This window comes from Pelophylax lessonae (genome assembly GCF_965119305.1).
Source record: "Pelophylax lessonae genome assembly, chromosome: 4".
NCBI classification, from domain to species: Eukaryota; Metazoa; Chordata; class Amphibia; order Anura; family Ranidae; genus Pelophylax; species Pelophylax lessonae.
Window position 1 is genome coordinate 130,449,980 of NC_138771.1, and position 24,997 is coordinate 130,474,976.

Genomic DNA, 24,997 nt, shown 5'->3' on the forward strand with positions numbered 1-24,997 from the left:
TTTTGCACCTTCCTAAATTGTTTGCACAGTAGTTTTTCATTCTGGTTTTATATTTTTCCAGACAAGATTATAATAAAAAAAATATCAAAAACCTACAATGGTATTTGAAGTTCCAAAAATGATTAATAAATGCACATATAATGCAAATATATATATATATATAAACCAAAATAAATAACACCTAGATACACAATAAACCCTATATGATATTCATGTATGATAATCCAACATAGAAATTTAAAGTAGCATTTCCTGGGTACCTAAAAAAAATAAAGTCACATTTCTTTTTCGATCATTGGCGGACAGCACTGCGTATTCAAAACCATAGGGTTATATCGCCACCTACAGAAGTAGGACACTAGGCAGAAAAAAGACTTGGCTACGCCTACGGGCAGTCCTAGCTGGTATACATTCCCCTCTCTGCTATAGGCTTTTTTTCTGCCTAGTCAGGAGTAAGGACCTAGCTCCCTGTCGGGATCTTTGGTTCTAGCAATTTTTTTCCTTTTAAATGGCATTTTTTTCTCCTGTATTTTTTTATTTTTTTTTATTGTGAGATCTACAATCAACTGCTAGCCTGGGCGATGGGCTGGATAGTTAGATCCAGTGGTCTCCGGAGTCTGACCAGCAAGTGCGCAGACCTTTAGCTATGCGCTGGGTCGGCCGCAACAGGCTCCATCTTGGACTGGGGCGGGCAGTGAGTTAAACGTCTCACGGGGACACATATGACCGGGCGCCGGTAGTCCACATCACAATGTTGCCTTGGCCGACAGCCCCCCACTTCGGTGGCAAGGAGGTTCTGTCTTGGGAGTGTTACCCGCACGCTTTTGATGGATCGATAAGCCCCCTCCTCTCCTTCCCTGGACGTGGTATTGGGCACAGGTACTCCCTGGGATGGTCGGTCCCTCTGGGGTTCTCCTCCCCTCCCTGGGTGATGCTGTGAGCTGGCATTTCTGCACCCTGTGCGGGATTGCTCTGGTGACGCTGCATACCCAGGTGTCTGTGTCCCTGGCCTAGATACCTAGTGGGTGCACTGTCCCCCCTCCACCCTCCTGGTTTTTACTGGGGGGATGTCCCTTAGGGCCTGGGGAATGGGTGACCGGTAATTTAGGCTGTGGCTTTGCGGCCTACTGGCCAGGCACTGTGTGGGGTGGCCCCAGTGAGGGTGGCTGAAGCCACCGCTTCCTCTGCTGGTCCCGGTCCCCCTTTTGCGGGGTTCAGTCGGTGGCCCCCTTTGCGGGCCCTCAGTCGGCGTCCCCTGTGCTGGACCTCATTCGGCGGCCATCTTTGCGGGGTCTCAGTCGGCAGCCCTCTCTGGGTTTTGTTCTTTCTGAGTGGCGGTGGCGCTTCGGCATAAGACTAGTAAATAATGCCCCCCACTCTCCCCTGCCTCATCTGTCTTGTCAGTTCCTGAATCTGGCTCTGTTGCCATGGACATGGCCCACCCTGCAGGGTTTGTAGCCATGCTCCCTGACCTGTCAGATAGAGAGGATGATACCTCCACAGCTGTGGCTGTGCACGAGAAGGCGCTGGTTGACGCACTGATTACATCTGTGTGGGAGACTTTGAAGATGGAGGCTGCAGCTGAGGCGCTGCGGAGGCGGCTGTCCCCTTTGGCACTCACAAGCCGTCTCGCATGGCAAAAGTGTTCCCTTATCCCTCCTATTTTGACCAGTTTGTCTACAAAGATTGGGAGCATACAAAATGCCCCTTGTGGTTCCTAAACGATTTGCAGGGAAGTACCCTTTTCAAGAGTCACTCCTCAAGAAGTGGGCTGTCCCTCCAGTGGTGGTTAAACAAGGAAACCACGATTCTGGTAGAGGAATCCCCAGCCTTTAAAGATCCGGCTGATAGATTGGCGGAGTCTGTGGCCAGCAACATGTTCACTATTGCTGGTTCAGCGCTATGGCTAGTCCTGGCCATTGCCCTGGTGTCGAAAAACACAAACTGAATGGTCTAAACTTTTGCGCCTGGATCTGGGGGGTGAGCAGATTCCCTGCAATCCCAGAATGTGCGGACCAAACTTCATAAAAAAGCTCTGACCGATTTACCCTTTCAATGCCATTGCCTGTTTGAGGCTACCCTGGATAACATCATTAGGAGTCTCATGGGAGGGAAGAACACTTTTCTTCCGGAGTCCAGGAAGGGAAACAGCCTCGGCGCACACGTGTCCCTTCCTTCTCGGCACAGAAATTTTTTTTTCTGTCCCTCAGGGTCCACTGACAAGGATTCAAAACTTTTCAAGCCCTCCTCGGGAGGTTCCAAGCGCCCCTGGTTTGGCAAGCCGAGAGCGGGATTCTCTAGACCTGTGGACAAGGCTCTTTCAGCATGAAGGTGCGCCCTCACTCATACCTGGGGTGGGAGAACATCTTTGTTGGTTTCTGGGCCCGTGGACCTCCTTGGTGAACGACAAATGGGTTCATAAAGTAATTATGTCCAGTTACAAGAGTTTTGTTCTTGCCCTCTGGAAAGTTTCTTTCCTTCTAACGTGCGTCTGTCCTCGGACCGACTGTAAGCTCTCTTTAGAAGGGTACAGGACCTGTTGCTTCAGGAAGTGTTTGCCTTGATTCCGGTGTCTGAACTGTTTTAAGGTTTTTATTCAAACCTGTTTGTGGCCCCAAAGAAGGAGGGCAAGGTTTGTCCGATTCTAGACCTCAAGGCCCTGAACTGCTTTGTGCCAGGACAGAAATTCAGAATTGAGTCCATTCGCACGGTGGTGGCATCCCTACATCAGGGGATTTTCTAGCCTCTATCGACATCAAAGATGCTTACTTGCATTCCAATATGTGCCAAACACCAGCGTTTCCTCCGCTTTGCTGTGGGAGAGGAGCACTATCAGTTTGTGGCCTTACCGTTTGGTCTCGCCTCTGCTCCTCTGGTTCACAAAGATGTTTGCCCCTGTTCTAGCGTTGCTACATTAGCAGGGAATTGCTGTGCTGGGTTACCTGGACTACCTCCTTTTGCGAGCGGAGTCCTCATCTGCATTGGCAGACTACGTGGAGATCACTATCCAGACCTTGAAGGATTTCAGTTGGTGTCTGAACTACCAGAAGTCTGCCCTGATCCTGTCCAGGAAAATTAATTAATTGGGTCTGACTCTGGATTCAGCTCTGGCCAGAGTGTCTCTTCCTGTGGACAAACTCCAGAAGGTGCAAGCTGCGATTCATCCGTTGCTGGCCCACAGAAGGTCCTCCCCCTGGACTTGCATGCGAGTGCTGGGCCTGATGGTGTCTACCTTCGAGGTGGTCCTGTTTGCCCAGTTCCATATGAGGTCCTTTTAGAGGGAGAACCTAGTGAAATGGGACAAGTGTCCAAAGTCTCTGGACATTCAGATTCGGCTGAACCAGGAAACCAGGGGTTCCCTGGTCTGGGGGCTTGGTTTTCTGACTCTTCGCCAGGGAAAGCCCTTTCTCCCCTTGTATTGGTCAGTGGTCACGACAGATTCTAGTCTGTCTTGGTGGGGAGGGGACCTGGGGCTGAGCGCAGCTCAGGGTTGTTGGATGCTGGAACAGTCCAGACTACCGATCAATGTCTTGGAACTTGATCAGGCTGTGCCTGGATCACTGGACGAATCGGCTCTGGGGGCTCCATGTAAGGATCCAGTCAGACAATGCCATGGGGGTTGCTTATGTCAATCACCAGGGCGAAACGAAAAGTGTGTTGGCGGCTCTGGAGGTATCCAGCATTTTCCGGTGGGCAGACGCTTCGTTCTGGCCCTCTCCGCCGTGCACCTTCCAGGTGTGGAAAATTGGCAGGTGGACTATCTCAGTCGGCAGGCAATGGACCAAGAGGAGTGGTCCCTTCATCCAGACATGTTTCATTTGATATGTCTGCGGTGGGGCACTCCCGAGGTGGACCTGTTGGCGTCTCGGCTCAACAGAAAGGTACCAAGGTTTGAGCAAAGTCAAGGGATCCTCTGGCAGACGCCACAGACGCTCTGGTGGCCCCGTGGGGCCAGTATCGCTATCAAGGGTCAGGCTCCTCCTTTCTCTGTAACGGCGCACTCTACTCGGTCGCTTAGTGCTTCTTGGGTGCGTGGCACAGGTTTGCAAGGTTGCCACTTGGTCGTCGGTGCACACTTTCACAAAATTCTACAAAGTGAATATTTTGGCATCTGTGGATGCTTCCTTTGGCCGCAAGGTTTTGCAGGCTGCTGTTTAGAGGGGCTTTTCCCTCTTTGGGGGCGTATTGTTCACGTTGGGCTCCATTTGTTTTTGTTGAGCTCCTGTTACCATGTTTTGGCACTGCTTGAGGACATCCCTATGGTTCTGAATATGGAGCACTGTCAATTAATGAAAGAGAAAATAGGATTTTTGTACTTACCCCTAAAATCCAATTCTCTGAGTTCATTGACGGACACAGCTCCCACCCCTCTATGGAGTTTTGATACTTCTGACACAGCATGTTACTAAATTGAAGGCCTATAGCAGAGAGGGGGATGTATACCAGCTAGGACTGCCCATAGGCATTGCCAAGTCTTTTTTCTGCCTAGTGTCCTACTCGTGTAGGGGGGCGATATAACCCTATGGTTCTGAATATGGAGCGCTGTGTCCATCAATGAATGAAAAAGAATAGCGATTTTTTTCTTTCCCTGCGATCAGATGGAGGTACCCAGGAAATGCTATTTTAAACTTCTATGTTGGATTATCATACATGGTTATCATATAACGTTTATTGTGTATCTAGGTGTTGTTTATTTTGGTATATATATATATATATATATATATATATATACACAGTGGTGATCGAAAGTTTGGGCACCCCAGGTAAAATTTTGTATTAATGTGCATAAAAAAGCCAAGGAAAAATGGAAAAATCTCCAAAAGGCATCAAATTACAGATTAGACATTTTTATAATATGTCAATAACAGAAAACAAAAAAAATGGCGTCTGCAAAAGTTTGGGCACCCTGCAGAGTTAATACCTTGTACTGCCCCCTTTGGCAAGTATCACAGCTTGTAAACGCTTTTTGTAGCCAGCCAAGAGTCTTTCAATTCTTGTTTGAGGTATCTTTGCCCATTCTTCCTTACAAAAGTCTTCCAGTTCTTTGAGATTTCTGGGCTGTTTGTCACACACTGCTCTTTTAAGGTCTATCCATAGATTTTCAATTATGTTGAGGTCAGGAGATTGTGAAGGCCATGGCAAAACCTTCAGTTTACACCTCTTGATGTAAACTCCTGTGGATTTCGAGGTGCATTTAGGATCATTATCCATTTGTAGAAGCCATCCTCGTTAACTCCAGCTTTTTCACAGATGGCATCAAGTTACCATCCAAAATTTGCTGAAATTTTATTGAATCCATTTTTCCTTCTACTTGTGAGATGTTCCCTGTGCCACTGGCTGCAATACAACCCCAAAGCATGTTTGCTCCATCCCCATGCTTAACAGTTGGACAGAGGTTCTTTTCATTAAATTCTGTGCCCCTTCTTCTCCAAACGTACTTTTGCTCATTCCGGCCAAAAAGTTCAATTATAAACTCATTGATCCACAGAACTTGTTTCCAAAATGCATCAGGCTTGTCTATATGTTCATTTGCAAAGTTCATACGCTGATTTTTGTGGTGAGGACGTAGAAGAGGTTTTCTTCTGTTGACTCTTCCATGAAGACCATATTTGTACAAGTATCTCTTTTTAATGGAATAGACAACTCCAGTGTCTGCCAGATCTTTCTGGAGGGATCGTGCAGTCAAACGTGGGTTTTGAATTGTTTTTCTCACAATACTGCAAGCTGTTCTGTCTGATATTTTTCTTGGTCTTCCAGATCTTGCTTTAACTTCCACTGTTCCTGATGACTGCCTTTTCTTAATTACATTCCGAACAGAGGATATTGACATCTGAAAACGCTTTGCTATCTTCTTATAGCCTTCTCCAGCTTTGTGAGCGTCAACTATTTTCAGTTTCAGTTTTCTAGACAACTGCTTAGAAGATCCCATGGTGCTGATTGTTGGGGCAAGGTCAGATGAGTCTGGGTATTTAAAACCTTTGAGATTGACATCAACTGGTCTTCCCAGACGATCATTGAGAACAATCCATGGCACTGGCAGGTCTCAGCCTTGCAAAGGGGGCAGTGCATGCTATAAATTCTGTAGGGTGCCCAAACTTTTGCAGATGCCATTTTTATGTTTTCTGTAATTTTGAAAGTGTCAATGGTGGAAATAAAATCTAACTTTTTTGACATATTATAAGAATGTCTAATCTGTAATTTGATGCCTTTTGGAGATTTTTCCATCTTTCCTTGGCTTCTTTATGCACATTAATACAAATTTTTACCTGGGGTGCCCAAACTTTCGATCCCCACTGTGTATATATATATATATATATATATATATATATATATATATATATATATAGTGGGTACGGAAAGTATTCAGACCCCCTTAAATTTTTCACTCTTTGTTATATTGCAGCCATTTGCTAAAATCATTTAGGTTCATTCTTCTTCCTCATGAATGTACACATAGCACCCCATACTGACAGAAAAACACAGAATTGTTGACATTGTTGCAGATTTATTAAAAAAGAAAAACTGAAATATCACATGGTCCTAAGTATTCAGACCCTTTGCTGTGACACTCATATATTTAACTCAGCTGCTTTCCATTTCTTATGATCATCCTTGAGATGGTTCTACACCTTCATTTGAGTCCAGCTGTGTTTGATTATACTGATTGGACTTGATTAGGAAAGCCACACACTTGTCTATATAAGACCTTCCAGATCACAATGCATGTCAGAGCAAATGAGAATCATGAGGTCAAAGGAACTGCCTGAAGAGCTCAGAGACAGAATTGTGGCAAGGCACAGATCTGGCCAAGGTTCCAAAAAGATTTCTGCTGCACTTAAGGTTCCTAAGAGCACAGTGGCCTCCATAATCCTCAAATGGAAGACGTTTGGGACGACCAGAACCCTTCCTAGAGCTGGTCGTTCGGCCAAACTGAGCTATCGGGGGAGAAGAGCCTTGGTGAGAGAGGTAAAGAAGAACCCAAAGATCACTGTGGCTGAGTTCCAGAGATGCAGTCAGGAGATGGGAGAAAGTTGTAGAAAGTCAACCATCACTGCAGCCCTCCACCAGTCGGGGCTTTATGGCAGAGTGGCCCGACGGAAGCCTCTCCTCAGTGTAAGACACATGAAAGCCCGCATGGAGTTTGCTAAAAAACACCTGAAGGACTCCAAGATGGTGAGAAATAAGATTCTCTGGTCTGATGAGACCAAAATAGAACTTTTTGGCCTTAATTCTAAGCGGTATGTGTGGAGAAAACCAGGTACTGCTCATCACCTGTCCAATACAGTCCCAACAGTGAAGCATGGTGGTGGCAGCATCATGCTGTGGGGGTGTTTTTCAGCTGCAGGGACAGGACGACTGGTTGCAATCGAGGGAAAGATGAATGCGGCCAAGTACAGGGATATCCTGGACAAAAACCTTCTCCAGAGTGCTCTGGACATCAGACTGGGCCAAAGGTTTACCTTCCAACAAGACAATGACCCTAAGCACACAGCTAAAATAACGAAGGAGTGGCTTCACAACAACTCCGTGACTGTTCTTTCCGTGACCCAATTGAGCATCTCTGGAGAGACCTAAAAATGGCTGTCCACCAACGTTTACCATCCAACCTGACAGAACTGGAGAGGATCTGCAAGGAGGAATGGCAGAGGATCCCCAAATCCAGGTGTCAAAGACTTGTTGCATCTTTCCCAAAAAGACTCCTGGCTGTATTAGATCAAAAGGGGGCTTCTACTAAATACTGAGCAAAGGGTCTGAATACTTAGGACCATGTGATATTTCAGTTTTTCTTTTTTAATAAATCTGCAACAATGTCAACAATTCTGTGTTTTTCTGTCAGTATGGGGTGCTATGTGTACATTCATGAGGAAGAAGAATGAACCTAAATGATTTTAGCAAATGGCTGCAATATAACAAAGAGTAAAAAATTTAAGGGGGTCTGAATACTTTCCGTACCCACTGTATATATATATATAAATTTGCATTATATGTGCATTTATTATTCATTTTTGGAAGTTCTAATACCATTGTAGGTTCTAGAAATTTTTTTTATAATAATCTTGTCTGAAAAAGTTTATAAAATCAGATTGACATGACCACTTTAAAATGGGAGGATTTGCCCCCTTAATGACCAGGCCACTTTTTTCAACTTGGTCGTGCAACGCTGTACCCAAACAAAGTTTACGTCCTTATTTGCCACAAATAGAGCTTTCTTTTGGTGGTATTTGATCATCTGTGCGATTTTTATTTTTTGCGCTATAAACAAAAGAGAGAGAGAATTCTGAAAAAAAAGTCTATATTTGTCACATTCTGCTATATGACATTCTCAAAAAAAATTTAAAAATCAAAAATTTTTACATTTTAATCCAATTTGTTTTCTGCTACATAGTTTTGGTAAAAATAATCGCAATAAGCGTATTTTGATTGGTTTGCGCGAAGGTTATTGTGTCTACTAACTACAGGAAAGATTTATGTAATTTTTATTGTTTTTTACTAGTAATGGCGGCGATCTGCAATTTTTTGCGGGACTGCGACATTGTGGCGGACAGATCAGACCCCTGACTGACATTTTTGACACTTTTGGGGGGGACCAGTGACATTACTACAGTAATCAGTGCTAAAAATATGCACTGTTACTGTAATAATGACACTGGCAGGGAAAGGGTTAACATTGTGGGTGATCAAGGGGTTAAATGTGAGCCTAGGGGGGTAATTCTAACTGTGGGGGGGGCGTGGCTTGTGAAATGACCATAGAGACCTGTGATCCTATATAGAAGGATCACATGGGCTCTATGATAATTCCAGGGAGAAGAACGGTCAGCTGTGTTTACAGCAGCTGACCATTCTTCTCTCTCAGCGGGGAACGATCGCGGGTGTCAGACGTCAATCGGAGCCACCTGCCTGCTGCATCGGCTTCCCCGCTGAAGAGCGGGGGCGGGAGCGCGCTGCCAGCGGCGCGCGCTCGCCCCCTAGCCTCCTGCTTGTGACCGAGGTACAGTTATGGCGGTTCGCGCAGGAGCGGCTGCCTGGCGCAATACAACTGTGGCAGGCGGTCATAATGCGGATAAACTACAGTGAAAATATTTTGGGCAGGTGCAAAAAAAATGCTGTAAATTAAAAAGGGTTATTAGATTTTTTTTTATTTTTATCAATGAACAAAATAAAAATGAACAGAAGAGAAATCTGAATTAAATCAATATTTGGTGTGTAACTTATCCACTGCGATATGTGCTCCAACTAGAAGACTCTCAAAATGAAAGAGTTAGGACTACAGGATACAGTCTTGAAGAGGCACTGTGGCTTTCACATATATTTGCAAATGTGTGCAACTAAATCTGAATATGGAGCACTGTGTCCGTCAATGAATGAAAGAGAAAATAGGATTTTTGTACTTACCCCTAAAATCCAATTCTCTGAGTTCATTGGCGGACACAGCTCCCACCCCTCTATGGAGTTTTGATACTTCTGACACTGCATGTTACTAAACTGAAGGTCTATAGCAGAGAGGGGGATGTATACCAGCTAGGACTGCCCATAGTTATAGCCAGGTCTTTTTTATGCCTAGTGTCCTACTTCTGTAGGGAGCGATATAACACTATGGTTTTGATTATGGAGTGCTGTGTCCGTCAATGAACTCAGAGAAATGGATTTTACGGTAAGTACAAAAATTCAATTTTTAAAACTGGTATTCAGCATAAACTATGGATCTACTCTACTAGATTTTATTTACTTTGTATTTTGCAAATTCAATATTTATTTTGCGCAGTGTAACTATTTGTATTAATTTGACCACATAATCCCAAATCATAGGCAATGGATGTTGTTTTCAATCTGTACTTTTCATAGGTGTGTGCAGCCTATTAAATTAGGGTGTGCACCAGTGGTGTATTTTGGTTTTGTGCTGCCCTAGGCAAAACTAAAATTAGGCGCCCCCTCCTATGTTAATTTGCTCCACTCCTTCCTTTTAAATTAATGTGACTCCCTCCAAAATTTAAGGACTACAAGTCCCAGCATGAACCCCGGGAGATCTCACGAGAGGGGGGGAGAGAGGAGGTGGAAGAGAGAGAGGGGGGTGGGTGAGGAAGGGGGGGCAGAGTGAGAGGGGGTGGGTGAGGGAGGGAGGGAGAGAGAGGGGGGTGTGAGAGAGGGAGGGGGGAGAGAGGGGGATGAGAGAGAGGATGAGAGAGGAGTGATGAGAGAGAGAGAGAAGGGGGTGAAAGAGGGGGATGAGAGAGAGAGAGGGAGGGGGGGGGATGAGAAAGGAGGGATGAGAGAGAGAGAGAGAGAGAGGGGTGAGGGGGGTGAGAGAGAGAGGAGGGGATGAGAGGGAGATGGGGGGTGAGAGAGAGAGGGGGGGTGAGATTGAGAAGAGGTCAGAGAGAGAGAGAGAGCGAGAGGGGGGGGGTGAGAGAGAGGGGGTGTGAGAGAGGCGGCTCTAGCAACCAGTGGCCAATAGAGTCTCAGGTGGATGAGGGGTGGCTTTTTTGCTGCCCCCCTGCAAGGTGCCGCCCTAGGCCTGGGCCTTGTTGGCCTAGGCCAAAATACAGCACTGGTGTGCACCCCAAAGCTCAAACACACGTGTTTGTGTGTGTCTACATATATATGACCCCAGCACATTTATCTCTCTTCTGGCACATTGAAATGGCAAGTGCCTAAAGACTTCTCTTATGGCAGAGCCAGTGAGAGAGAGATTTTTGCCATTTTCCTGCCAGCACAAAAAGTGATAATGTTAATGTACATGGGGTGATTAGGGTGTGCCCAGGCACACCTGGCACACCCTGTGTGCACGCCTATGGTACTTTTAGACCTTTTAGACACTGTCCATTTTCACATTGAGCGTTGTGTCCTTTTCAGACTTGCAGCATTTTGTGAGGCTGTCCCTAAAAACCAAAACATAATTGCTATGATAGCTTCCAACTTTTCTTTGAAAATGAAATACAAACTAAAGGAGTTATTTTGCACTCGTCAGACAAAAGTTAAAAACTACTATTTATAAAATAAACTGACTAAGCCCATTTCTTGGGCTGCGGCTAACAAAATATTTTTATTGTTCTATATTTGTCGTAGCGGTTCTTGGATTTATTGTGCCCACAGCTTCCTTGTTTTGCTAACATTTATCTAAAGTTACCCAACATTATTCTTGATTTTTTTCCATATGTGGTCTTTGTAAAGGTGACACGCTGGGATTGGATGTATGTTTTGTCTACACCAGCAATTAGCTTTAATTTAGTAACAATGTAAGGAAAACATGCAGTGAAGATCAAAACTGCCTTTACACTGCAGTGTTTAATTCTCTTTTCTTGCTTCTCTCCTTATGCTATCAACCTCGGAGTACTTTTTTCTCCTCTTATATGTGCAGAATAGGCTATTCAGGTTATCTTGTATTCCCATGGTTTAAATTGTATTTTATTCTTTTAATTGTTATGTAACAGCTGAAGCCCTCATGTCGTCTTATAGTTATTCCAAACTCCTGCCACTGTTTATTTTGCTGTATGGGGAAATGAAGTACTTAAAGGGTAACTCCACTTCTCGCGGGGAAAAAAAATAGCAAACAAAGAAAAACAATATAGCGTATACAAATGCGATCATATTGTAATTTAATGTATTAAAAATGACCTTTCCTTTTCAATCTGCCATTTAACATGCAAAAAATCATAAAGATCCTGGTCAATAATGGAGGAATGCAACGCCTCCATCAGGATAGTTTTTAAATGAGCCCCAAACTGTTCAATGACAGTATTGGGTACAGGTGTGTACCAGTCACGATTCGACAGGATATTAGAGCACATATCTTCATATTGGCTTCGATCCTTAATGACCACGTTGCCGCCCTTGTCAGAGGGCTTAATGACAACAGGGTCGTTATGGATCAATACATCCAAGGCTAATCTGTGTGATGTGGAAAGATTGGGAGATCTAATTATCGGTAATGCAAGGCTATCTATATCCCTGATGGTTTGCTTCAGAAAAGCCCAGATCGCTGGGAATGTCTGGAGCTTAGGGAAACGGGTAGACCTAGCCCTGAATTTCCTAGGGGTTGGTTCATCATCAGCATCCTCGTCAGAAGACAGGGAGTCCGACGACTGATCACCATAGGCAGATTCATTTTCATCTAGTAACTGGATCAATATTTTCGTGGCACGGAAGTCTTGAGTTTTAAACCCCTTGTAGAGGTCCTCATCCCGTGTAGGTGTGGTTCCCTTGTCCTTATCAAAAATATATTTAAAGGTAAGGTTCCACGCAAAGAAGTGAATATCTTTAACTAACTCAAATTTATTGAGGCCTTGAAGGGGGGAGAAACTTACCTCCATCTCGTCCTGAGAAAGTTGGTAAGATGAAAGATTGATAATGTCAAGGGGAGTTGAGTCATGTGATGATTGTATAGCCATATCTATACTTGTATATATGTTCTCAGGGGTAGCTTCAGGTATTCCTGAGCGTGGCTGAGTTGATGGTATCAGTGCTTTATCTAGGATATTATCAATCCTAAAAGGTAATCCTATTGTTGTGATAGTGTCGAATGTTTGATTATATATGGGTCTAGTGTGCCCATGCCTTTCTCCTCCAAATGAGGATGGGGAAGTGGGGTCCCCAAAGTGGTTCCTAAAGGGGGGTCCCTAGAAGAAGGTTCTGGGTGACCACGGCCCACCTTCGGGGTAGCCCCCAATTCACGTGAATTTGTGTGTGAGGATTTGCTGTCCTTGCCTAGTGGTTGTGTATGGATGCCAGAATTATTCACTAACATAGTGGTAGGTGCGGGTTGTGGTGAAACCAACCGTTTTTTGTGAATCTGTTTTTCTTCATTGAGTGATGTGTCCATCCTGCCCCCATTTGTGCGTTTGCGTGGTTTGCCCATACCTGATTTAGTGTTACCTGTAACATTGGATGATCTCTGTGACGATGCGGAGGACACCACATAGACTTCCGAATCCGATCTATAAGTGAGATTACCTTTTTCCAGAACTGGTCTGGAATTTTTCTTTTGCGTGATTGAAACGCTCTCTGCCTCCTATAAGCATACCCTCCCGTGAACGCAAGTTTATCCTTATAGAATTTCTGGTCCTTTTTGAGGAGCTGATTTTTATTGTAGTTCTCTAAATACAGCATTACCGGTAGTTCCTGTTCTTTTTTGGTATACTCCGTAGTTTTGGGAATAGATCTGTTTTTTAACTGTGAAGTTTCGATATTTTTGTCAATCTCAATCAAATCTGATTTATATTTATCTCTTAATAGTTCCATCATAGTGGAGGTACATTGGGACTTGATTGCGGCTGGGTGTCCAGCTTGTGACCGCCTCTGTGCGGTTCAAGCTGGTTGTCGGTCGCAAAATGGCGCCTGCACCGGAAGTGACATATAGAGGCCGTTAATGGCCGCGTCACTTCCGGTGGGACCGGCCTATTTATAAGCCCGCAACGGAGTGGAAAGCCGCGCTTGGCTTCCTCTACATGGCGGATCGCAGACAGGTTGCCGCATCCAGCTTCTGAAAGGCTCATGTCATTTCAATAGGGGAGAGTATGATAACAGCAATGGCTTCTTCACCTTTAGTCTATGCTGGTATATCTCTACCCCTTCTATCTGGGAGTTCTTCTTTGGGGTTATGGTCTTCTATCTATTTGACTGTTTTTAATGCACTGATGGCCACTATGTAGGTATTTGGTGTTAGCTTTCATGCTAGATTCATGGTTTCTCTTTTTGAAAATCCCCCCCTCTCCCCCACATGTCAGAGATGATGTGGGGACTGGAGGTGATCACGGATGATGGTGTATCCCACCCATTCTATTTTCCCCCAAATGAATAAACATGTATAAATATATATTTGATAAGCTGCTGACTTGGACACATATACATTCTGTGTCCCCCCTCCCTTTTGTCTTTCAACCCTACAGTTAGATGTTTTGGACATCATACACCTGTCCTGCACACTAATACTTTGACAGCGGTGCTGTGTCCGTTCCAGTGTCCACCCTTCTCTGGGTACCCCGACCTTGCTGGTTTGTCTGGCTCCATCTGGTGAGCAGTAGGACCCCTCTTTTATGGCCACTAGGGGACGCAATGTCTCTCTCCTTCAGCAGATGTTACTTCTTTTGGATAAAATGGTAAGATGCATATATGTACCTATATAAGCTCATACGTGGGAAGATTATGTAATTGTGATGCCTAGCAGTTTTGTTTGTTGTGCATATCACTGTTTACTCTTCCCTTGAGCATTACTTACTCTGTATCTCTATTTAGAATCTTTAATGGATTACATAACTTGGTCCCTGAAGAAGCCGTTATATGAGGGATTACACCTCTGCGAAACATGTAGGACCTGTTATCCATCTTATCGATTCCTTTTTGTTGAATATCCAATATGTACCTTTTTGCTATCAATTATAATGTTATCTATTGCTTGTATTTCAATAAACGTGTTCATTTTATGATTGGAGCGTTGATATATATATATTACAACAGAACATATTACAGCCCTAGAAAATCCCATGCATTGGATGGGCTGCAGTCCATTGACTTTGGTTCGTTTTGGACAGCCCCCAACCACTTTTTCTTGAATATGAGGCATTAATGATTTTTTTGGGTCCTTGGATAGATAAATTATAAAATAAGGGTACATAGTAAGCATGACCACCGTATGTGAGAAAAGCCTCCCTGGGGATAATCCACACCTCCCAACAGATAGGTGAGGTCAGGGGGTTCTACCGAGGGAGATTTTTGGCTTGTTGGTCTACTAAGACCTTTAGGGCTCATGCACACTGCAGCTAAAAAAAGAAGCTTTTTTTACAGGCATTTGAGCTTTTATTTCAGCTTTTGTGCTCTTGCGCACAATTTTATTGAGCTTCTTCAAGCTCTTATGAGCTGCTTTAAGCTTCTTTGAGCTTTTTTTTGAGCATAAGTGTTTCTTTTTTCACAAACCCTCCTAGATAGTATTTTCCTAACCACTGTATCAGGGCCGTAGATAACCAGAGCATCAGTGTACAATATACATTGAAAAAAATAAATAAAAATAAACTTTTTTGGTTTTTTTTTTGCTCCGCACTAGGCACTAACAGGGACGTAGATAAGGAGGGAGGGTGTTGAAATCCCCCCAGAGCATCAATGTACAATATACATTGAAAATAGAAAAAAAAATTAAAAAATATTTTTTTTTTTTGCTTTGCACTAGGCTCTAATGCATTGTTATTTTAATGCTGCTGCCTGCTGTTACTCCATCTGACCACCTGTGCCGCCCGGGCTGTTGGCTCGGCTTGGGATGAGGGAGACTCTGGCTGACAGTGCTCTTGTCTGTCTGCTCCGCCTCCACACCTCCTCTCTAGTCCACACTGAGACTCCAGAGACATGTCTTGACTTGTCTTGCCAGTTACAGAAGCTTCCAGGAAAACAGCAGCACTGAGAGCAGAGTGGGCAGCACCTATCCCGCCTACTGGCACATATGATCGGCTCCTCCTCTCTTCGAGCTGCCACTTCCTGCCTTTGGCTGTGGCTTGGGGAAGGAGCTGCAACAAAAAATATCAGCGCAAGCAAGTGAAAAAATTTAAATATCAAAGCAGCTGACACCAAGGTAAAATAGATAGAACCCCAATCATAAGACAATAGAAAAAAGTGCAGCGCTAAAAATGGTTAAAATTGATCGATGAATATAAATGTCATTAAAAAAGGCACAATAAATAAATAAATACGGGGGAAAAAAAGTCCAAGGTAGGAATCCAAGTGAAAGGTGCTCAGCGCTCCATATGTTAAGGTGCTCACAAACGGTGCAGTCCTTCACCAGTAGTACTAGCCTCTCACCTGAAGGCTGTGACAAAACAGCCTTGATCTGCTCTCAGCAAAGCAATCCGACCGGGTCATCAACCATAAAGGATCTCTCCTTAGCTCAGGTGCAAATCACAATGTTCCCCCCTCATGTGGAGTGATCCCCGGGCTCTTTCAGCAGCTTCCAAAGAGGTGAGAGGCTAGTACTACTGGTGAAGGACTGCACCGTTTGTGAGCACCTTAACATATGGAGCACTGAGCACCTTTCACTTGGATTCCTACCTTGGACTTTTTTCCTCCCGTATTTATTTATTTATTTATTGTGCCTTTTTTAATGACATTTATATTCATCGATCAATTTTAACCATTTTTAGCGCTGCACTTTTTTCTATTGTCTTGGGGAAGGAGCTGCCTGAGTCTGAGTGCTGTTAGCTCAGGTGAGCCTGCCTGCCTGCTTGCCAGTACCGCGTGGAAGGATCATCTCAATTTTCTCTGAAGTACTGCTGTGCTGTGCTGCAGTCTGGACCTCAACCTTAACTTCAGGAGGAGTTCAGCTTTTTTTCTTCTGTTCTTTTATAAACTCTTTCATAATATCTCTTCTTATCCTCCTCTTATTTCATGCTTGCAATGCATACCTCAGTCTCAACATTAGAGTGTAAAATGGGTGTAAGGTTGATGATCTCTTACAGAAGCCAATCCTGCCATTCTGAATATAAGCACAGTGGGCAGGATGGATTTTTTTATTTTTATTTTTTGCTCTTGTGTTATCTATTTTATGACAAAGATTGGCTCTGAAAAAAAGGAAGGAGACCTACAAATGAACAGGCTTTCTCTCCCCATGTGTGTGCTATCTGCACATTCACATAACAGGGGGAACATTCTGAGATTTACCCTTAGCTGTATGGAGTGCTGTGCTACTACATTTGAATGCTGCCCTGAAGGTTATTAACCCCTGTTTAAATGTATGCTGCTAGCCTGCTACATTGTAGTCCTGCTGAGGAAGTTGTTAACCCTTTCCATGCGATGCTAGACCTACTGGTTTTAGCTTAAAGTGGTAGTAAACCACAAAAAATCTTCTCCCTGAAAGTTAGTGCTAGTATGCATTGCATACATTATTATTATTATTATTATTACTATCTACATTATTTTTATTATCACTTTATTTTTGCGCGGCTCTTTTGTTACATTTTTGAATGTGTTCTGTGTTATTTATCTCACTGCAGAGCAGAGTCGCTGCCACCGCCATACCCAGATTCCAATCCAAATCGCACAGCAATGCTGGCAAAACGCAGCACGTGTGTTTGTGTTCTATTCATTTTTAGTGACACCAAAATGTGGTATGGTTTTGCTGTGATTGTTGAGCGATTTATCACACAAGGATCGTAAACCACACCATGTTTTGGTGCTACTAAAAATTAAAGGAACACAAACACACGTGCTGCGTTTTGCCAGCATTGCAGTGTGATTTGGAATTGCAGGCAGAATCACAGGGATACTGCCAGCCCGTGATCCCAAATCCCTACATGTGAACAGGGCCTTAATGACATCGACTAAGGCTGGGCTGAGTCTTCCATTGCTGTTGTGATACTGTTGTGTTTCCCGGATACACCTCATTCTAAGTATCTTTTCTTTTTCTAGATTGTAAGCTCTAACGAGCAGGGCCCTCTATTTCCTCCTGTTCTGAATTGTATTGTAACTGTATTGTCTTCCCTCAAATTGTAAAGCGCTGCGCAAACTGTTGGCGCTATATAAATCCTGTATAATAATAATGTATGGACTCTGCGGTGTCTGCAAATTACAACTTCTCTTGTCCTGTATGTCTGTTTAACAAAAAATCAGTGTGTGCTTTGCTTCTTCCTTCCACAAAATGGTGCCCTTTGCATCTGCCAAGTAAAGATCCCAAATTGCTACATGTGAAAAGTCAGGTCCTAACAGGCTAACACAAGAGCAATTATGGAGGCCCCAGCCTCAATGTATTTTATAGGTACAAGCTCAGGTTTTGTTTAACCATGTCTCTTAGACCCTTCCACTCTAATGTTTTGCCACACTCATTTTTTTTGTGCACCGCAAGTCACTTCCTCCCTATCATGTCCCTCATTCTCAGAAGCTCGGAAGTTTTGAGGTATGTTCTGTATGTATGAACAATGTAGTGCCGCTTCTCTTGTCTGGTATGCCAGGTTAACAAAAAAATCAGTGAGTGCTTCCTTCAACAAGATGGTGCCCTTTCCACCTGCCCAGTAAGATTGGATATTACAGTGCACCACCCTGTGGGCAGTCCAATGGCGGCACTGTAAACTGTGTTCTGGTGAGGGGGGGGGGGGGCAGGGGGGGACACAATAGCACAGCTGGGGAAATTGCTGTACTAACACAGCGAGTTTTAGTACAGTGATCTGTCAGGTTTTTTTCCTTCAGTCAGTACCCAGCTTTAGGCTGGACAATAGCCAACCAAACTGGGCAATGTTCATAAGAACTGGAAGAAGGCAAAACTGAAATCAGGCTCAATTGTCAAGAGGATCTGAGAAAATAGAATTAGGAATGTGATTGCTTACTATGAGCAACACATAATTTTTTCTTTTTTTCCAGCTTTTTTTAATTTGGCGCAATTTGTTTTTTTTTTTTTTTAAAAAAGACTTTTACTTAGTACCTACTACTGAACGCCCCCCCCCCCCCCGAACAAAAATTTATCTATGGCCCTGCACTGTGTAAACAAAACAAAAAGCGCGTTTTTGAGGTTCTTTGAGCTTTTTGTTAGCTCTTTTGAGCTTTTTTGAGCTCTTTGGGGCACTTGCTCCTCCAAAAACACGAGTTTGGTGGGGGGAGGGGGGGGGGGTTCTGCCTGTCGGAGCTCTGCTTTCAGGAAATATCTAATGTTTGGGAATTCTAAGTAATTTTCTAGCAAAAAAACCCAAAAACTGCTGATTCTAACATGCATGAGAAAATGTCAAAATTGGCCTGGATGGCAAGTGGTTAAAAGACACCTATGCAGAAAGAATTGCACAAGCTTCCACTGCTGACCACTGTTTCTGAAAACTGCTTGTTGCTTGGCCTTCCTTGCTTTTTAAATGACTAAAGACTGGAAAATCTTACCAGTTTCAATTTGCCCATGATTCAGCAAATCATGTTTGAAATTCAGCAAACCCGAACTTAGCTAATAGATAGGTCTGGCAATGATAACTTGCCTACTAACAAATCACGCAGACAGAATTCAAAACTAGCCGCATAATTAAATCTTGACTCGCTCAAAGACATCAGTTTGCCTGACTGGCTGGCTGTACTGATGGAGGGAGCAAAGGTCTCCCCTGCATTTTGGGCAACACCTGCAGGAAGAAACTTGTCCTTGTCAATTTGATGCCAACACAATATAGTATTATTGGGTTTATTGATACAGGCTCAGTAGTTGCAGGATCTTTTGCTGTATCCTTGGTGTCTCTTCTCTTGAATGTAGAGTTCTGGGGTGATCCTGGCCTCATTGTTGAGAAAGAAGAAGACTGCCCTCTCAATATCTCAAAATTACCGGGCTCTTCTAAAAAACGGGGGGGTCAGATATTCACACAGAGAAGCATTGCTATTAAATAGTCGCTACTGTATGTACTCAACAATGTTTTATTGTCTATATTTTTTAACCTTATTTAATAATATTAAAATAAAGGATCTTTATTCATTTTTGTATCTTACAAGGCTTTTATACTTTTGAGCACTTTAAAAAAATCCCCTTTCAAGACAACTGTTTTTGATTTTGGTCATCCAATTAATAGAATGGTGTGCTAAAATGCCCACTCATCAATCCAATTTATAAATTGGTAAAATATGTTATTAACCACTTGCCTACTGGGCACTTAAACCCCCCTCCTGCCCAGGCCAATTTTCAGCTTTCAGTGCTGTCGCACTTTGAATGGCAATTGCGCAGTTATGCAACACTGTACCCAAATGAAATTTTTATCATTTTTTTCAAACAAATAGAGCTTTCTTTTGGTGGTATTTAATCACTACTGGGGTTTTTATTTTTTGCTGAACAAACAAAAAAAAGACCAAAAATTTTGAAAAAAACAAAAAACTGTTTTTATAGTTTGTTATAAAATTTAGCAAACAGGTAATTTTTCTCCTTCATTGATGTGCGCTGATGAGGCGGCACTGAGGGGCCCTGATAGGCACTGGTAGGCTGCACTGTTGGGCACTAATAGGCTGCACTGATGGCCACTGATAGGCTGCACTGATGGGCACTGATAAGGCGGCACTTATGGGCGCTGATAAGGCGGCACTTATGGGCCTGATAAAGCGGCACTGATAAGGCGGCACTGATGGGTGGCACTGATGGGCAATGATGGGCGGCACTAAAGGGCACTAGTAGGTGGCGCTGAAGGGCACTAATAGGCAGCACACATGGGCACTGATGGGCACTAATAGGTGGCACTGATGGGTGGTACTGATGGGCAATAAAAGGCACTGGTAGGGGACACTTATGATGGGGCACTGATAGGTGGCACTGGTGAGCACTGATAGGTGGCGCTGGTGGGAACTGGTAGGTGTTACTAGTGGGCACTGGCAGATGGCACTGGTGGACACTGGTAGGTGGCGCTGGTGGGCACTGGTAGGTGGCACTGGTGGGCACTGGTAGGTGGCACTGGGGGCACAAATTAATTATCTCCTCTTCTGGACTGATGTCCCTCTGACAGCAACCGGCGATCGTTGTTTTTTTCTCCTCACACTTACAGTGTGAGGAGAAAAACAGCTGATCGCTGGCTGCTGTTTACTTTACATGATCAGCTGTCATTGGCTGACAGCTGATCACGTGGTAAGGGGGTGGGATTTCCCCCGATCTGTGATCAGACAAGTCTCATGGACAGGTCGCAGGGAGCGCGAAGGCCACTCGTTGCCGAGAGGACGTCAATGTACGCCCTCCCCGGCAATTCAGGTCCGCGCCGTAGCCATCATTAGGCTATAGCGCGGACGTCAAGTATTTAATACAGTTGCCAGACAATGCACACAATTTTCAGATCTGTGCATGTGCTGCCTAGGTGCATTGGGTGGCATTCAAAATGAATGGCACCTTAAAGTGGAAGTAAACCCCATTCATAAAATTTAACTTGGGCACATATATCTGTAGTGTTTACTTATCTCTCTCCAAAGACATAAGTCCCGTGTCTTTCTTCTGCTCGTTCCTCTGTTATCAGCATGATAACTTCTGACAAGTTCTCCAACACAGGAGATAAAAGCTTTTCGAAATTTGAGTTGGGGTGGGTGCATAGATTAGAAATGGGTGAGATAGATTAGCAGAGAGCTTGTCTATTCAGAGCACAGATCTGCATGTTTCTTTCTTCCTCTGCCTATGTGGTGGTGGGGGGCCCTTTCCTCCAATCAGCGGTCACACAGTGTATGCCTAGCACGATGTTCACTTTCTAAACAGTGTAGAAAGCTTAAGACAGCAGATATACAAATAAGACATATGTAGCGAGATTTCTTTAGTCTCTGTGTATCACCTGAGGCTGTTCACTTCATTGGGTATATGTGAGGATTAACATCCACTTTAACCCACTGTGTGTAATGCATCATTACTTGTAGTAGAAATGCATTTTAGGATGCCTATTTAACTGTGCATTACTGCAACAGGAAAGTTGTAATGGACCCAGCTCAGCTATAATTGATATTTTTGTTCCTTATGAAGCTAAACCATTTTTGCTGTTTAACATGTTGTACGTGTTTTTTTTTTTTTTTTTTTTAAAGATGAATAAAAACTATTCTGTTAATTAAAAAAAAAAAAAAAAAAACTTGTTTTGGTGATACTCACTTTTATATAAAGTGGGAGAGGTCAGTATGTATATCAGTTTTCCTAGTTATTTTACATGACTATTTTTCTTATTGCTGCACTGTGAACATGCAATAAAGTGTAGGGGAATTGTATAATTCATGTTCTAAGCCTAGGTTCACACTGAGACCGTTTGAGCTGAACTCGCACGATTTCAAGCTGGGATTTCAGTCCCACTTCAGGGGCGCTTTCCCAGGGTACCTGCACAGATGTCTATTGAAATTGTCCCCCAAAGTCACCCAAATTAGTACAGAAACTACTTTTGGGATTCGGTGCAGTGCCACAAAGTCGGAATCACATCAGTTCGGAGGGTGCAATTGCCGACAATTGACTATTTGACATGCGATTAATCTGACGGTGTGAACTTGGGCTTAATGTTAACTTCTGCCACTAGAGGGAGATGTACTGTACCATATCTGTCTGTTTAACTAGTACATCCAGCTAGTAGTCTCATTCCGCTTTTGACATCTCATGATGAACATGTATCTAGCTCTTTTCTTGGCGTTGTGTGTTTCCCTCTCCTATACTTATGACAATGTCAGGATGAAACCCAGATTGACACAACTTTATCCAGGTAAGAGACATTTTACCATTCATCACTTTTACAAATGCTCAAATTGACACTTACTACTCTAGTGTCTGGTGTCTTTGCGTACGGACGCAAGACAGTTTGCATCAAGGGCTGTTCATCTGTCCCTGTATGCATGTACGCGATCGGCTGTATGGTTACCGGGCTTGTCCTTGTACAGCTTGTACAACGATCGGCTGTGCGGTTACCAGTGTACAGCTTGTACAACGATCGGCTGTGCGGTTACCAGTGTAAAGCTTGTACAACGATCGGCTGTGCGGTTACCAGTGTACAGCTTGTACAACGATCGGCTGTGCGGTTACCAATGTACAGCTTGTACAACGATCGGCTGTGCGGTTACCAGTGTAAAGCTTGTACAACGATCGGCTGTGCGGTTACCAGTGTACAGCTTGTACAACGATCGGCTGTGCGGTTACCAGTGTACAGCTTGTACAACGATCGGCTGTGCGGTTACCAGTGTACAGCTTGTACAACGATCGGCTGTGCGGTTACCAGTGTACAGCTGAAGCCTGTCCTTGCTTTGTACTGGTTGCTGCCCACGGCTCTTTGCAAACACTTCTATTTCCAGGTGCAGAAATATATATTATTATACGCTTCTACTGACAGTGTACAGCTCTCTTCAGCAGTGTAAATGAACCTCGATCAGCCGTGTGAATGAGCCTCGATCAGCTGTGTGAATGAGCCTCGATCAGCCGTGTGAATGAGCCTCGATCAGCAGTGTAAATGAGCCTTGATCAGCCGTGTAAATGAGCCTTGATCAGCCATGTGAATGAGCCTCGATCAGCAGTGTGAATGAGCCTCGATCAGCAGAGTGAATGAGCCTCGATCAGCCGTGTGAATGAGCCTCGATCAGCCGTGTGAATGAGCCTCGATCAGCAGTGTGAATGAACCTCGATCAGCCTTGTAAATGAGCCCCAATCAGCCGTGTGAATGAGCCTAGATCAGCTGTGTGAATGAGCCTAGATCAGCTGTGTGAATGAGCCTCGATCAGCAGTGTGAATGAGCCTCGATCAGCCGTGTGAATGAGCCTCGAATCAGCCGTGTGAATGAGCGTCGATCAGCAGTGTGACTGAGCCTCGATCAGCTGTGTGAATGAGCCACGATCAGCAGTGTGAATGAGACTCGATCAGCAGTGTGAATGAGCCTCGATCAGCAGTGTGACTGAGCCTCGATCAGCCGTGTGACTGAGCCTCGATCAGCCGTGTGAATGAATATTTTGAGCTCAACGTTTAGAGGCAGGAAAAAAACCTTCTGGTTTGTGTTCCTGATTGGAGCTTACTGACAGAAAAAAATGCAAAACTCTCCTAAACTCGTCTAAACTTTGTACAAAAAAAACGCTCTATGTGGGAACTGGCATTTTTTTAAGCCCAGTGTGCATGGAGCCAAACTGTTCGTGTTAGATGTATGCGAATGTCACAGAAATGGATGGTTCTAGACAAACCTATATATAATCTTGTTCTTATATCAAGGCTGACATGTGCATTGTTCCAGGATCTATATACATTATTCAGGTCGATGTGCTTATATTATAACATGTGATTCCATAAAACATAGAGGTACAGAGGAATTTTAGTTTTTTTATGTATTTCTCTTTAAAAAGATTGTAAACCACTGTGTGTGTGTGTTCTTTCTAAACCTGCAAGGTAAAGCCATAATGTGCTAGTATGCATCGCACATTAGCACATTATCTGAAACTTTCCTGAAAACAAAGCCCTTCAGCGCCGAGCTGTCACCACTGAGCGGGCTTCCATCTTCACCAGGTCTTCCTTCCGAGTTCGCTGACTCCTGCTGTGTGAGTGGCCAGAGCCGCGATGACATCACTCCTGCGCATGCGCGGGGGAGCCGCCGCTTACGGCACAGGACTCTGAAGAAACGGCCCAGGTGGGTATTCCTTCAGAGCGCAGTGATGTCACTGGCTGCATGTACAGTAAATATATCCTAAATGTTTAGGAGATATTTATAGTACCTATAGGTAAGCCTTATTATAGAAAGTAAATGCGCTTATCCAAAAACAACAGTGCTAAGAAATCATTAATAGCATCAATTAAAAAACGTCCTCACTGGGGCAACATGAATAGCGGTGCTCACAGAAGGCAGGCTTTGTCTTTCTTTCCATCACAATAAAATAGACTTTTGTCATCTATTTTTTTAACCATGGACTCACTTTTGGTTTAATTATTTCACTTTGTTTGTGAAAAACAAACATTTCATTATTTCAAAAACAAAGTGAAATAATGAAACCAAAAGTGAGTCCATGGTTAAAAAAATAGATGACAAAAAGTCTATTTTATTGTGAAGAAAAGATAGAAGGCAGATAGCCTGCCTTCTGTGAGCACCGCTATTCATGTTGCCCCAGTGAGGACGTTCATTAGAATGAAACCTACAAAGGGCAAGAGTGGTAGCCATAGGTGTGCGCAGCCTATTGCATTAGGGTGTGCACCCCAAATGTATTAAAAGGTGGACAGTGTCAGCAGGTCCCCAGACTTGTCAGTAGGGCAAAGGTTGGCATCGGTAGGGCAGAGGATGGTGTCAGTAGGGCAGTGGACAGTGTTAGTAGTTTTTTATTTTTTACTATTTTTTTTTAGGAGTCCCGTTTGGGGGGCTTTGGTGAAATATCTGCAGGGGGAATCTGTGCGGCACAGGGTGATTAGGGTGTGCCCAGGCACACCCCCTGCGCACACCTGTGGTGGTAGCGGTGACGTCTTATCACCTGTAAGGACACCAGACGACGTGTGTAACCGATTTGTCTATAATATCCTTCTTTTCTTGTAAGTACATATCTATACCAATAAATTGTTTTTTTATGGATGTTTGCACAATGAGTTGTCGTCTCGTTTTTCATGTGTGATAAAATGAGCTGG

General features: G+C 43.9%; 1 protein-coding gene across 1 annotated transcript in view; it reads left to right on the forward strand.

Annotated features, from left to right (window-relative positions):
- Positions 1 to 22,010: 22,010 nt before the first annotated feature.
- SEMA7A (semaphorin 7A (JohnMiltonHagen blood group)) overlaps positions 22,011 to 24,997 on the forward strand; it is a gene marked incomplete at its 3' end in the record, with an annotated part of 94,593 nt that continues 91,606 nt past the window's right edge. The window contains exon 1 of the mRNA XM_082253506.1: positions 22,011 to 22,121. Within this exon, the coding sequence (XP_082109632.1) occupies positions 22,019 to 22,121 (103 nt within the window). The 5' untranslated portion in view covers positions 22,011 to 22,018. The remainder of the gene's footprint in view (positions 22,122 to 24,997) is intronic.